This window comes from Helicoverpa armigera, chromosome 10 (genome assembly GCF_030705265.1).
Source record: "Helicoverpa armigera isolate CAAS_96S chromosome 10, ASM3070526v1, whole genome shotgun sequence".
Classification (NCBI taxonomy): domain Eukaryota; kingdom Metazoa; phylum Arthropoda; class Insecta; order Lepidoptera; family Noctuidae; genus Helicoverpa; species Helicoverpa armigera.
The window spans coordinates 7804998-7818493 of NC_087129.1; the positions used below are offsets into that span (position 1 = coordinate 7804998).

Here is a 13496-nt window from a genome sequence, read left to right on the forward strand (position 1 = left end):
CAAAGAAGTTACTAGCCTACGACGTAGCTCGTAGCCCGTAGCGCGTAGGCCGTAGCGGCTTAAAGGTTAATTTATAAGACACTAATTACCATTTATGCGATGAAATTAAGTTTTTCTATTAATATTTTTTATTGATTGGTAGGTACTAAACTGCTACAGGTAAATTGCTTTCTAAAATTATGAACAATAATAACAGTCATTTTCACTTAATCAATGATTGCAATCATGTTCGTTCGTTGAAGTTTTCAATTTTGTGTAAGATACCTAGTTATTTATTGATTGATTTTACATTTAGTTATTGATTGAAGTTGAATTTTTTAGTACATGATTTATACTAAAAAGGACAAGTAGGTTGTAATAACAGTGCGGCAACAGTAGTACATGTGTACATATTTTGTATTCGAGTTTGAGGTAACTTTGGAGATAACTACAACATTGTTCAGTGAGGTTGCTCTGTTAGCTCGTAAATCCAGTAAAAAATATTGTCTCCCACACTTTGAGCAAAGCTAGGACCTTGAATAATATTTCGTACTAAAATAAAAAAATCCATTCAATGTATAGTACTTTGCAAACGCAGTCGTATTTTTGCATTCATTATTTTACACCCTCACCCTTATTTGTATTATAGCTATTTTGTAATGTTACACTCTTAAAGTTCTGCTTTGAATTTTAATATGCGTTATAAAATACTGGCAAGAGTTATGACAAGTCAGGCTTTATTCTAGAAGGCTGTCTATAATGTAGGCTACATGATGAGCTAAAAAATAAATGAACTAAGTATACTTAGGCTATATACCTGATGCCTGATACTTAGGCAAACCATTCATTGCTTTTAGTATTGTATTTAAATTAGTGTAATTGTTGCTAAGCGCTGTTAATGGTGCTATTTTGTTATGAAGGTATATACTTAGGCTTAGTTCTTGTTATACTCTATGTAAGTAATGTTATTTGTATACCAATAAATAAATTAGAGTGTTATGTTATTTATCTGGGTATAGACTGTTGCTGTTTAACCACAACTTACGAAAAGATTCGATGTAATCTTTTGTGCGGAAATTCCAAGACGAGGTGAGTTATGCTGATTGCGGATGTATTAGTACATCTTTTTATTAGAAGCTTTTAAGTATGGTTTTCCTACAAAGTTTTATTTCTTTCAAGCACGTGGATATTTGTAACGAACAACTTTATATCTATGAGAATCTATAATGCATTTTGGCGGTTCTCAAAACTTGATCTGTTTTATATTTGTTTAATTTGACGCTAATTTAAGAGCAGAATGTAATGAACATGTTCTGCACAAGGTGCTCCGACCCTGAGCGCGGAGGGACGAGGTGCGTCTGTGTGCGTGCCGTGTACCGACACTCCGCCGAGATGTGAGTGTGTTAGTGCGACAACTCATTACTTACGCCCGATCTTAGATAAATTACACACTTTTCTTACTTAGTAGATACTGCCAGCCTATCGCACACTAACAACACATTAGTTTTATTGAACTCTTGCTCTGTTTCTTTATTGGTAGATAGATCACTTAATATAAACTTCAATCATTTTGTATTTGTAAATTTTCTCAATCGTTAATGATGTCGATATAAAAATAATAGGAAGTCCACTTTTATGATTTGTTCCCATTTCAATAACTCCTTTACGTATCATAAATATTTTATGTGTCACTGGATAAATAGGTAGTGAAAAAAATAAAAAAAGGATTAAATAACAAACATCTCTTTATTTTAATAATTATGTACTGGACATTGATAAAGAAATACATATATAATCATCGTATCGTAATTATGTCACATTTATATCTTATATTATATTTTGTACAAGTACAGTATAAGTTCTGAATTAATTTTAATTATTATGAATGTTTAAGAATACCTGTATCTCGATTTATTGAGGTAGATCGGTTTGTGATTATTACAGAAACATCGATACTATAGTGTTGTTCTATGGTTTGGTCTGTGTTGAGTTTTGATGGCACTGAATAATACATCGCTAACTAATCATTATAAACAATATTAAGCAAAACAACACATCGAAATATTTAATTAAATAGGAACTCAAATTAATTGCTTCCATTTCACTGCGTGTATGAATGTGCCTCTTGTTGTATATGTCGCTTTTTTAGTTCGGGAAAAGCGATAGATATACAGAGATGTTTGCTATTGTGTATTTAATAGTAAGAAGCACAAACATACACGTGAGTGCGATGGCAATGGCTGCCGAGCGGCAGACAACATAACGAATAAAAATCAGTCTCAAACTAAGTTGACGCGGCGCAACATATACACGATCCTGTCACTTGTACGTTATCTCCTCAGAGATAAACTATAGAAAATATTTCCAAGAACTTTGGCTCTTTACCCTGGCGTATTAACCGTAGTCAAATGAGGTAGATAATGGCGACCCGCCTAACTTTACACTAACTACCGTAATATTACAACATTGCAACATGAAATTACGACTTCTAGTTGAAATTTATCATTAAATTTGTACACATTTATATTTGTACCAATAATTTCTTTGGAAAAAAATATACGTTACTCCTACATCGATTACCCTAAGACCCTAAATTTCGAACATGACTAAAGAAAATAAAATAATAATAATCAACAAACAGTACATCCTAACTATATCATTACTTACGATATTATAAATCATGTGCGCTAAAACATTCAGAACAACTACTATGACATTAAATTAATTTAAAACATAGAAAATAAAACATTACATCTAGTAGGAAACTAATACCCGTAGAACAGATTGCAATCATGCTCAATACTCTCGTGTCAAACGAGAACACAAAAACATAGAGGCCATGTGCACAACGACATCATCACAATTAACACTAAGAATATGTACAACACTTTAAATATTTTTGACTGTTGCCTTACAACTACACGTAAAATATTCACCTATACGATATCCAGTTATTGTATACATGGCCCCACTATTAACACATATTTTACTTGTGTCTATATCAATACAGCACAGCCCGTTGTGAGATGCTTCGGTATCGAATTAAATAATTTCAAATATAATTTTCGAGACACCAACATCTCTACAACGTACGGTATGTAACACGACATAAATATGTACACGTATATTAACAATACCATATTTAGATAAGATATCGTAAAGATATCGCAACGACTACAAACTAATCGATAAATAATAAATAATCTTGTAAGAGACAGCATTATGTACAGAAGCACGGTGCGCGCGGTCGGTCCGGCCGGCGCCGCTCCCGCTCGTCGGAGACTGCCTCGCTTACATTCTTAATTACAAAGCTCCAATGATTCTATACAATTATCCCGTATCATTCATTCGAAACCAGTAATGCTATTATTAGATATTTTACTAAAACTCGTGTAAACTTTGCAAAGAGCTATTGAATGAAAACTTGAGAAATATATATAAAAGAGTGATTAGGAACCGGTTATCGCGAGTCGCTACGGATCGGGGCTCGCACAATGGCAACAGCTTTGTCAGACGGAACTCGATATCGAGTTCAATACGTAATAATTACCGCTTGTGAAGTAGCCTTTGTCGCCGAAATAATGAGGCAATGTCGCGACCTTCTCCGGCTAGACCATATTCCAGTTTCCGTTCGTTAAGCGCGAGGGAGGACATCGATTGAAAATCAATAATGTCAAGCATTGCGAACATTTTTTTCGTAGTTTTTATCACAAAACAATGGCCAATACCAATAAATCTAAAAATATCTTTTGTGCAATATGTTCTTTAGGTGTTTAGCAATGTTGCAAAACAAAAGAACAAAACGTGGCCGTTTTTGCCGCACCTCGCCTTGCGATTATGCAAAATAGTACAACAATAAACTTCTAAACTGTAACATGGATGAAAAAACTACTTTTTATGGTGAACATTGCAAATGCAAAATCGTAAAAAATAATAGACGACTACCTAACAAGATTACGGCAGTAGTCTTTCTAAGAAATGCAAAAAAAACATCTACCTATCACAAAAAAATGTTACCGTATTCAGAACAGCCATAATTATTTTTTCTTCAAAAGAATTTGCATAGAATCATAGAATAGAGTGCGAGCGTCTCCAGAACAAACAGCGAAGAGCATCGGCGTCGGCGGGCGACGGCAGCGCGGGGTCTACGCGGGAGGAACTCGTATACCGGCTCAGCGGCGCACGTGGCGCGGGGGCGCGCGCCCACTACGCGGAGTGGACTCGGAGGTCGGTGGGAGAGTCTGGCGTGGCTGGCCTCCGGGGCAGCGACAGGTCCTCGGGCTCCGTCTGCTCGGGCCACTCGTCCCAGCGCCAGTCGGGGGCAGTCGTCGCCGGGGGGCTCGGCGTGCCCGGCTCGCAGCCGCTGCTGGCGCATCTGTGCAGGGCGGCAGCTTGCCGCCGCCTAAAGCGAGCACCGCAACGACACGCGAATGGCGCATCGCCTTCATGTACCAAAGCGTGCGCTTTCAGTTGGTTGGAGTCGGAGAAGCGCGCTGGGCAGCGAGCGCAGGCATAGGGCCGCTCGCCAGTGTGGACGCGAAGATGTCGCCTCAAGTTGGCCACCTGCACGAAGTGCCGCGGGCAGTGTGGGCAGCTGTAGGGCTTCTCACCCGTGTGAAGACGCAGATGTGTCTTGAGGTGATGGTCGCGTGTGAATCGCTTGTGGCACTCTCCGCATTCGAACGGTTTCTCACCGGTGTGAGTACGTTCGTGATTTTGCAGGACGTGCTTGTAGCCAAAAGAGCGTGAACAAACTTTACAGGTGAAGAGTTTATCACGCGGCGGGTCGGCAGCACCAGGGGATGAGCCTGATGAGGGCGGGGAGGGCGGCGCGGTGGCTGTCTCGTCGAGCTTGGGCGTGCGGCGGCGCTTGCGCGCGCGCTCCATGTCCTGCGGCGGCAGCAGCGGCGCGGGCGGCGAGGGCGGCCAGGCGGCCAGCAGCGCGCCCGAGTACAGCTCGGCCGGCAGCCCCGCCACCAGCGCCGCCGCGCGCGTCGCCAGCAGCCTCTCGGCGAGCATTGGCAGGGACTCTTGACGCATTGTTGACAGCGGTCTTACTGACACACCTACACAATAAGAAATCAAAAATTAGTACATGATTTAACACAATTAAGTACCTACTAAAATATAGGTTTGTGATTGTAACAAACTTGGCCTACTTTCATAAATACTCAAGGTGTAAGACCTAAAAAACTTAGTTATAATTTCGTTGCCATCACTTCCGTCACGAGTTAGTTTCGACCTAAACAAACAACACTGTCGAACCTATCGATAGCATACTTATCAGCGAGTGAGGACAAAAAATAGAACAAAAACTAAACCAGACGTTGTAAAGGAAACATTTGGTCGCAATCACGCCGCTGCAGGTCGCTTCCGCCCCGACCTGTTGCGCAAATTGTAGCTGCCACACTAGCACCACCGCAACGTTAACATTTCAACTCGATCTAATTACTTTCCTTAGGTTGTCGATTGATCTACATGTATACCTATCTATCCTAAATAAATATTTCCGGACTAGCTGTCAGTTTCAAAATGTCAGCAGTGAAAAGCAATCATTTGGTATGACGAGTTTGTATAGTGTCGCGGCGCGGCGCGGGCGCGGGGGGAGAGAAGCGACCAGACCACTTACCTATATAATGGAATTAATTATTCCTCAAGCGGCAAACTCCGCCCGCCCGCTCCGCCCAAATTATATTCAAATATTAATTTCGTTGAAGAAAAGCCTTTTTGAGAGCACTTAATTAAAATTAGACAAAATCATAATTGAAAGTTCTCCTCGAGGCGTGAAGAGGCGGCACGAGGAGGGAGCTCCTTACATTATCTACTTAGCCGTGGAATTAATTCCCGGCCCGGCTCTGGACTCAGCCATTGCGCTTAATTGAAAAAGGCAAAATATTTTGTCGTTTGCGAGTGCTGACATGGGGCACTTACACTTTTATTAAAACGAACAGTTGTTATAACAAAGGATATCTGCTTTTACTGTTATGATATATCATATTGCAAATCAAATCTATGAGAACTAGGTGTTGAGAAATACAAAAAAGTCTGTAGTATAAGATAATTTTAAAGTTTGTGATTAGGCGTCGCGTCGCGCGCGGCACGTACAGGCTTATCCCATAACTTTTTAATAAAATTCTTCGTTATGTTTGGAGGACGAACAGCGAACCGCACTCGTGATGTGATCAGAATTGTTATCTAGGCTTGCTGTAAAAATTTAAATAAGTAAATACTGACGTTTTGCTGTAAACCAATCATGTATTCTGACGTTGTGTCTAATTAACTTTGACAACAGATCAAGATATAGATATTTAGTATATAGGCCTTGATATAACGAGATGTTAAGAATAAACTTGCAGCACAAATTCGTTTGCGGTGAAATAATACAAAGAAAATGTATCCTTTTAATGAAACTTGAACGTTCATTCATCATGCTTTCTACTTAATAACGTAATCGGTTTAATACAGTCATCAAACAAACACTATTTGTCATAGCATATAATTGTATAGGCCGCTACATTTATCGATTACTTATTAAGTACGTTTTTTGTGCAGAGCAGCGTCATAATGTATCATTTTTATTAGTCGGCCGGGCCCGCCGGGTGACAATGTTGGTGATAAATTTTTACAGCGCGCCGCACCCTTCCGCACGGAGCTTTTTATGTGCTAAAGAGTTGTAATTATCCCCTCTTTATACGCCATAAATATTTGTCAATAACCCATATTCAATACTTTTATGGAGTTGCCTGCGGCCGCCACTCCATAACTCATTATTGCGTAAGGGTTCGCCCGATAACGGACGTGTCAATGACGTCCTTATTGCTACGCACTTGCTACTTGTACCGTACTCGCAGTCAGGGAATTCTCTTAAAGATCGAATTGTTCATCAGATACTTCATAGATCAGATTTATATCTACACAATTAATTGTCAACTTGTAGACAGAGGTAATTAGGCTATTTCTGCCTTGTTACGTGTTGAACATCAGTTCGTTAGTAAGGGATTAGATTAATAGAAAATCCTACTAAGATCTTAGATATTTATGACATGAGATCTAACTTTAAAGCAAACTTTGACTCAAACATGTTATGATTTGAGGAGATTAGTTGTTACCTATTAGTTAGTTGTTATGAAATTTTGGAAAATTCCTCGTAATATTCGTTTAGAGTGACCTAATTACTTGGTGTGCTATATAATGGGATTAACCTGCGGCTACAGCCGGCTTTAGGTTCGTACTCGCTCGCACAGATTACAGAGTTCGTACGGTTTCGGCGGTTTAGGGTTAAGCGCGATACACGCGCCTGTAATGGGGCTTCTCTGACATAACAGTAGCCGTAACGAGTACCCTAACTGTTCTGAGTACTTTATTAACCTTGGCGGTGGAACGTTAAAAATACCTTTGTATGAAGCTTTTTCAATACTCTTTTCTTTTTAAGGAGGAATTGGTATTTTTTATTAGCTATCGTTATATGATTTGTCTTTTAGTGGGTTTTATATGTTTTAATGTTAATATTATTGGACTTAACGATATTTTAAAATATTAAGCGGTAACAAGTCTTTGAAAAAAGAACATGTTCTAATTTTAGTTAACTTTCGTCTACCCTTTCTTTGTATCATGTAGGAAATATATAAAATATTGCAAAAACAAAAGAAATTATGACTTTAACAAACGGGTAGCAATAAAAACAATTAGATGAACATTTGGGATTAGCGAGCTTCATTCAAATGAAGATATCATCAAACAAGCCGCCGGCTAGTAAAACAATGACGTTGTTAAGTTTATGACAGTTAAAACAAAAGATTACCAACTACCCTCAAACTAAACTAATGTGAAGTATGCAACATACAGAGGTAATATGATTGCAGTATGAATAAGTTTCTGTTTTTTTTTATTGTTTAAGATAATTAGGTATTTGGCATGAAGTTTTTGATGCATAATAAATACATAATAATAAAAAATCTTGATGCTAAATGATATGAACTTAAGGGAAAAGTTTTAAACGAAGCTATAAGATTTAAGAAAAACAGTTCAACAAGAATTAATACCCCCGACTACTAAGAGGGGTAATGTTTTTCATAGTAAGAGCACACAAATATAAATTAATTAATGTATAAAAAAATACTCCGTTTCTCAGAAGTGCCACTAGATGGCGCTACCAGTGAAGAACATAACTCTCGAAAGCCAATCCTCTTATTACGGACAAGCATTATTAATTGTATTCCAACAATTAAGAAATACCTTCTTATATGTAACGTTTAACTGATTACGGAATATAACCGGGCGCTTAATAGCCGCATTAACGACTTGCCTTATGTAGTTATTAGAAATGAAAGTTTCGCAATTACCAAGTCATTAGTCGACACACAATAATTACTACTATATTCGTATAATCTATAATTATGTAGACTTAAAAACTAGATACGCAATTAATTAACTAGAACAAATTATAAAAATCATAATCAGTTATCCGAATATGTAAGTTAATAAAGGCTTTGAATTAATACTAGGAAATTATAACGTAGAACTCAAATATTAATGATCTATTTACCTTAAAATAATAAGCTGCTAAATTATTTCTTCTTTTTTACTAGCATTTCGGAAGTGATGGTAAACGGAATAGAAAAACAACTTGAACTAAGTAATATTCAACAATTAAAAACTTTCACGACACGAAAACAATGGCAAATTTCACTTGAAACAAAAATTAATAATAAAATCTCGTAGAACGTACTACGCGGCGCGTTCGTAGCGGAGACGTAGCGCGCGGCTACGCGTTCGCTACAGCCTACGGTTCACTGAATCTGCAAAGTTCGCCGAATGCAAATAAACATGTGTGCGGTAAGCGCGGGCGTGTGGGCGGCCAATCGCATCGCGCGCTCCACGCACGCCGCGCCCGGGACGTTTGAAACTTTCACACATGCACTTCCAGATTCAGCGGACCGAAACAGTGTGGCGCACTTTACTAAAAACTTCACAAACCTCTAGAATTCTGCGTCGACTGCAGCGACAGGGCCATCTCACTCCAGGTTCACGGCAAAATTCATTTATTTGCACTGATTTATTTGAAAAAGTTTATTGTTGTTCAACAACTTGTCATTAAAGTCCTTGTAAAATTGTCAAGAAAAACTAAGTGATGATATTTGATTGGAGACCGATTACATGTTATGTCGGCGCGGAGTAGCGATCGTGAATGATCCGGGCACGCGGTGCGAGCGCGCTCCGTGTGACCTACCACAACACTGGCGGTAGCGGCGGCGAGCGCGAGCTTAGGCCGGCCGCCCCTCCGCGCGGTAAACACACCCCCACGCCCCTCCCTGCGGCGCCGCGCCCCGCGCACCCCCCCGGTGCACTCCACGTGCACGCAATGCATTCACTTTTTATGGGCGCTACTACATTATGTTCCTTCCTGACGTTGTTTTTTAGCCCTCGCAGCGAGCGCCACATAAGCACTTTTTATGTTTTACGAGCGGCTCCCGTGCGCCCCGGCCGGTACTTTCTTTGACTGCAACTAATTTGAGAACATACCTACTCAGCTTTATCTTGTTACTGTTTGTTCTACGGTTGTAATTATTATAATGATAGCTATTACTACTGAGTTAGATTTAAATTAACTTGAAAGAGTTTATAAACAGAATCAGATGTAACATAATGTTGGATCATAAAAATGATTTTTATGATTCTGAAATTCAAAAATATACTTAGTTTTGTATAAGAATTTTCATCGATCAATAAGTAAGAGGCTATTGCTTGCTATAATATGAATTTGCCATAAGACTATAATTGAGACCTGTTTTGAAACTTAAGTTTTGTTGAATGTTTACCAAATTAATTATAACAAAAATCGAACTGTAATCATCAGTTGTTTATTAGATACTGTTCCATATTCGATGTTAAATTACATATTTTTCAAAATGAATAAGCGGTTACATTATGGTTCCATTAGTTAGTTATGTATTGTTTTCTTTATTTAATTTATTTTGAGTTCACTCACATTATCAAATATTTATTGTTTCATTATTGCACATATCTATGTAAGTATCTGTTAGTAACGTTTTTTCACGCTACTGTAGATTGACTTATACTTATGACTAAACGATACACAGCTATATATTATAATATGTGCATACATATAGTTGGTGGTTTAATAAACAAATCAATAAAATTTATTTAAATCGGAGTTAGTATTTATTTAAGAGCAAAGTAACAAGTTAGTTTTTATGTCAAAATATTGTTGTATGTTCTTCCTGTTTTAGGTAATTCTATGTAATTCTGTATCCATAAAATGCTGTATGTACCAGAACAAGATCAAATACAGGTACATAACAATACATATGCAGTTACATTGGAATGCTCAACAGATCTAGAAATTAGTGAAACTTTAAAGCATTATTGCACAGAAAAAAGCCATAAGAAGGCATATAGATAAAGAAGAACGACAAACAGCATTGAATGATAAATGTAAGAATTATAGAGAAAAATAATTGAAATGAGTGATTATTCTAAAATAGATAGGTTCATCACTTTATACAACTTTCGAAAGAAATGTAATACGTGACGCAATCCTTGAAAATATTACTTTTAATCCAGTGGATGGAGAGATATGGAACAGCTAAGTTTTTGATATTATTTGCCCTTATAAGATGATTTTTTGTGAGAAAAAGCACTACTTTTTACAACAGTATACCAGTTTCTCAATGAACATCGTGGATGTGCACTCCTCATGGAGTTCAAGAACAAGCCAAGAGGAACTGATACTCTATAATTACTGCAGATAACGATAGTTGTATGCGCATCTAATTTGGTAATACATGTGTAGGCGTAACATGTTCCCGCTCGACAGAAGTTCTCCGCCGGCCTTGCAGGCACAGTCACGAGGCAATCATTAGCCAAAGACAACACGCATAAAAAGCATAAGTGTCGACCATAGACGGTGGACCGCGTAAATTTACCATTTTTATTGTACCCGCTATTTTTACCATTTTATTTTTACCATTTTAGTGAGCACGCGCCGCCCCACTGTTGCTTTTTGTCCCAACTCGGGGAAATAAACGAGTGGCTGCATCTATTTTAGATTTTTGTGCTTTTTAGACAATATTATGTGAAGTTATTTCGGGTTATATCGTTCGGAGAGACACAAATGGGTTTAATAGACTATCAACGTCGTGGATGTATGGTAACTGGTGTTCGGCTAATCCGTCTTGATGTACTAGTCCACTAGTAGTGTGGTGAGCTTATATCTTGTTAATCAAAGATAATGTTATGATTGGATCTTCAAACTAACAAGGAAGAAATCTTACATTAACTATTAACAATAAATAGTATAAAATGTACTGTTACTTACTTAAGAAAATAAGTTAGTGTTTTCTACATTATTATTTCGATGACGGATTGATCCTTGCTCTAATATACCTAATTATAAATTTAAAAAATTATAAACATAGATGTTAGCAAAGTTGTGTAAGCATTGTAAGTCACAAGATGCATTTTCATGAAAACCGCAAATCATTCAATTTAATAGGAAAATAATTAAGTAATACCATATTTATACATATGTTTCTAATTATTTTTTACCGGAACAGGCTTTATTGTAAAGCAGCACTTATCAGCATCAATAAATCAAACAAGACTAAAGACACCGTTCTTTAACAATACGACGCACGGCCAAAAAGATTCTTAGTTTTTTAAGAGCGGTGCTCCCACCTGCTGCTGTCGCGTGCCTTGAAACGATGCACGAAAATCTACCTTATTACAAGAGTGATAAAGCTTAAACATGTTTGTCAAAAATATGTGCAACAAACTTTTTTAGATAAAAAACGTTGTCTCTGTCTCATTCCCCCGTAGTGCATGGTCCTTATCTGTCAGGATGTTTAAGTCTGTTATCTGGCACACGTCTTGGCACCTTGCCTCGGTTTCGGGGGCAGGCGGCCGTGTTGTACCAGGGCAACTATAAATTGGGCAACAACGACATCTTTGTCCCTTCAACATTTGCAGTAAACTATTAAGTTTGCCAACAAGGCAGGTGCATTGCTATCTAACATCGGTATGACATCGTTAATTAACGTAAATATACTCTAAATTTAGAATTATAGTTGAAGTTTGCTGATCGCATCTCGCTAATGTTGATTTAGGATTTTTTTTACCGCACATGCCTAATGACAGATGGAACATTGAAAACAAAGTTGACCGTCAAACTTACTGATAAACTTACTCTCAATTATATGAAAATTTCCTTTACGCACAATACAGATATAAATAGTAATGTCGTCGCTACCTATAGGATCAACATTATACACGAAGAAGCCTCTGTCCAGAGTGAAAATGAACGTTGAGATTCCTTTGTTTCGAGGAGCCCGGCGCGCCCCATCCTCCGGCGCGCTCTTCAAAGGACCCAACTCTTTGAAGACGAGAAACCACAATTAAGCCTTGCCGAAGTGAATTCAAGGACGCATCACTTTGGTCGCAAATAAAAGGTATTCGTGTAACACTTTTACTTTCCTTTTATTTCGGGGGTTATTCGCACAAACAAGTAAGTATTGTTTGAAAGGCTTATTCAATGTTGTTTAAACAAAAGAACCCTTTTTCGGACGACGCAAGCATTGCTCTTCAGATAACCCTTTCACTTTGTTTGAGACGCTGTTATCACTGATAACCATGCCTGTATAGTGATGCATACAGTAATATTGTTTAGTTGTCATTATGTAATGCAACATTCTTAGCAGACTTATGTCACTGTACTTTGTATTCCTTTATATTAAATTACTTAATGATTTGCCATTTGGTATAGTCATTAGGTTTTCTAAGAAGTCGGCTGATTGCTATGACTTGTGCTTGAAGCAATTAAAATCGAGAGTATAAATAGTTTCGGTGAGTGCTTTAGATTTTATAATGAAACAACGATGTACATAGTAAAATATCGCGCGAACTTGACGTCATAAAGCGGGCATTAAAAGCGAAAGTAAACAAAAGGGTCCAGAACAAAGTGATCCGACATGCGCAAGTAATTTGTCCTATTGCGCTGTTATCTGAAACAATACACATTTTATACCCGTTTTGCAAACTGGGGCACAGCGACGCTTTATGACGCGTCTGCGCATTGTGCGATACAGATAAAGCCTTGCAAAACTTTTTGCACCAGTAGTTAACAATTATGGACAATAGCCATCGGATATCGACAAAAATTACCAGGTTGCAATAAAAAAGCAAGGCCACATTTAAAGTCTTCTGTTTCAAGCAAAAAGTTAGCCGGTAGTTATTTATGTACCACCATTTATTATATTGTTTTGAGGAAATCATATTTTTGGCAATAGCCATTTTAATGATTGCCCAATATAGGTAAAGCTTGTCAATTGTTTGCGTACAATTGCGAATCGATCCCTTCCGTGTGAACGACAGATGTGCGCTAGCGACGAAATTACAAAAATTGTGAATATTTTTATTCACATTAAAGCGCGCTCGGCCGTTACGAATCAATCGCACACAATGAAGTATATTCCTACCAGTTTTTTTTGTGTTTGTGTGCG

General features: G+C 37.9%; 1 protein-coding gene across 1 annotated transcript; it reads right to left on the reverse strand.

The window, feature by feature from the left end:
* Positions 1 to 1714: 1714 nt before the first annotated feature.
* LOC110372384 (protein krueppel) lies at positions 1715 to 9205 on the reverse strand. The gene is made up of 2 exons (XM_021329024.3): positions 8956 to 9205; positions 1715 to 5045 (listed from the first exon to the last, which is right to left on the reverse strand). The coding sequence occupies exons 1-2, from the start codon at positions 8990 to 8992 to the stop codon at positions 4186 to 4188; spliced, it is 897 nt and encodes a 298-aa protein (XP_021184699.1). The 5' UTR covers positions 8993 to 9205; the 3' UTR covers positions 1715 to 4185.
* Between the last annotated feature and the right edge of the window lie 4291 nt (positions 9206 to 13496).

Coding starts and splice junctions, on each gene's coding strand:
- LOC110372384 (XM_021329024.3), bottom strand. CDS start 8,992: ATGGCCCTGTCGCTGCAGTCGACGCAGAATTCTAGAG. Junction 5,046..8,955: donor GTCGACGCAGAATTCTAGAG/GTTTGTGAAGTT, acceptor CTTATTGTGTAG/GTGTGTCAGTAAGACCGCTG.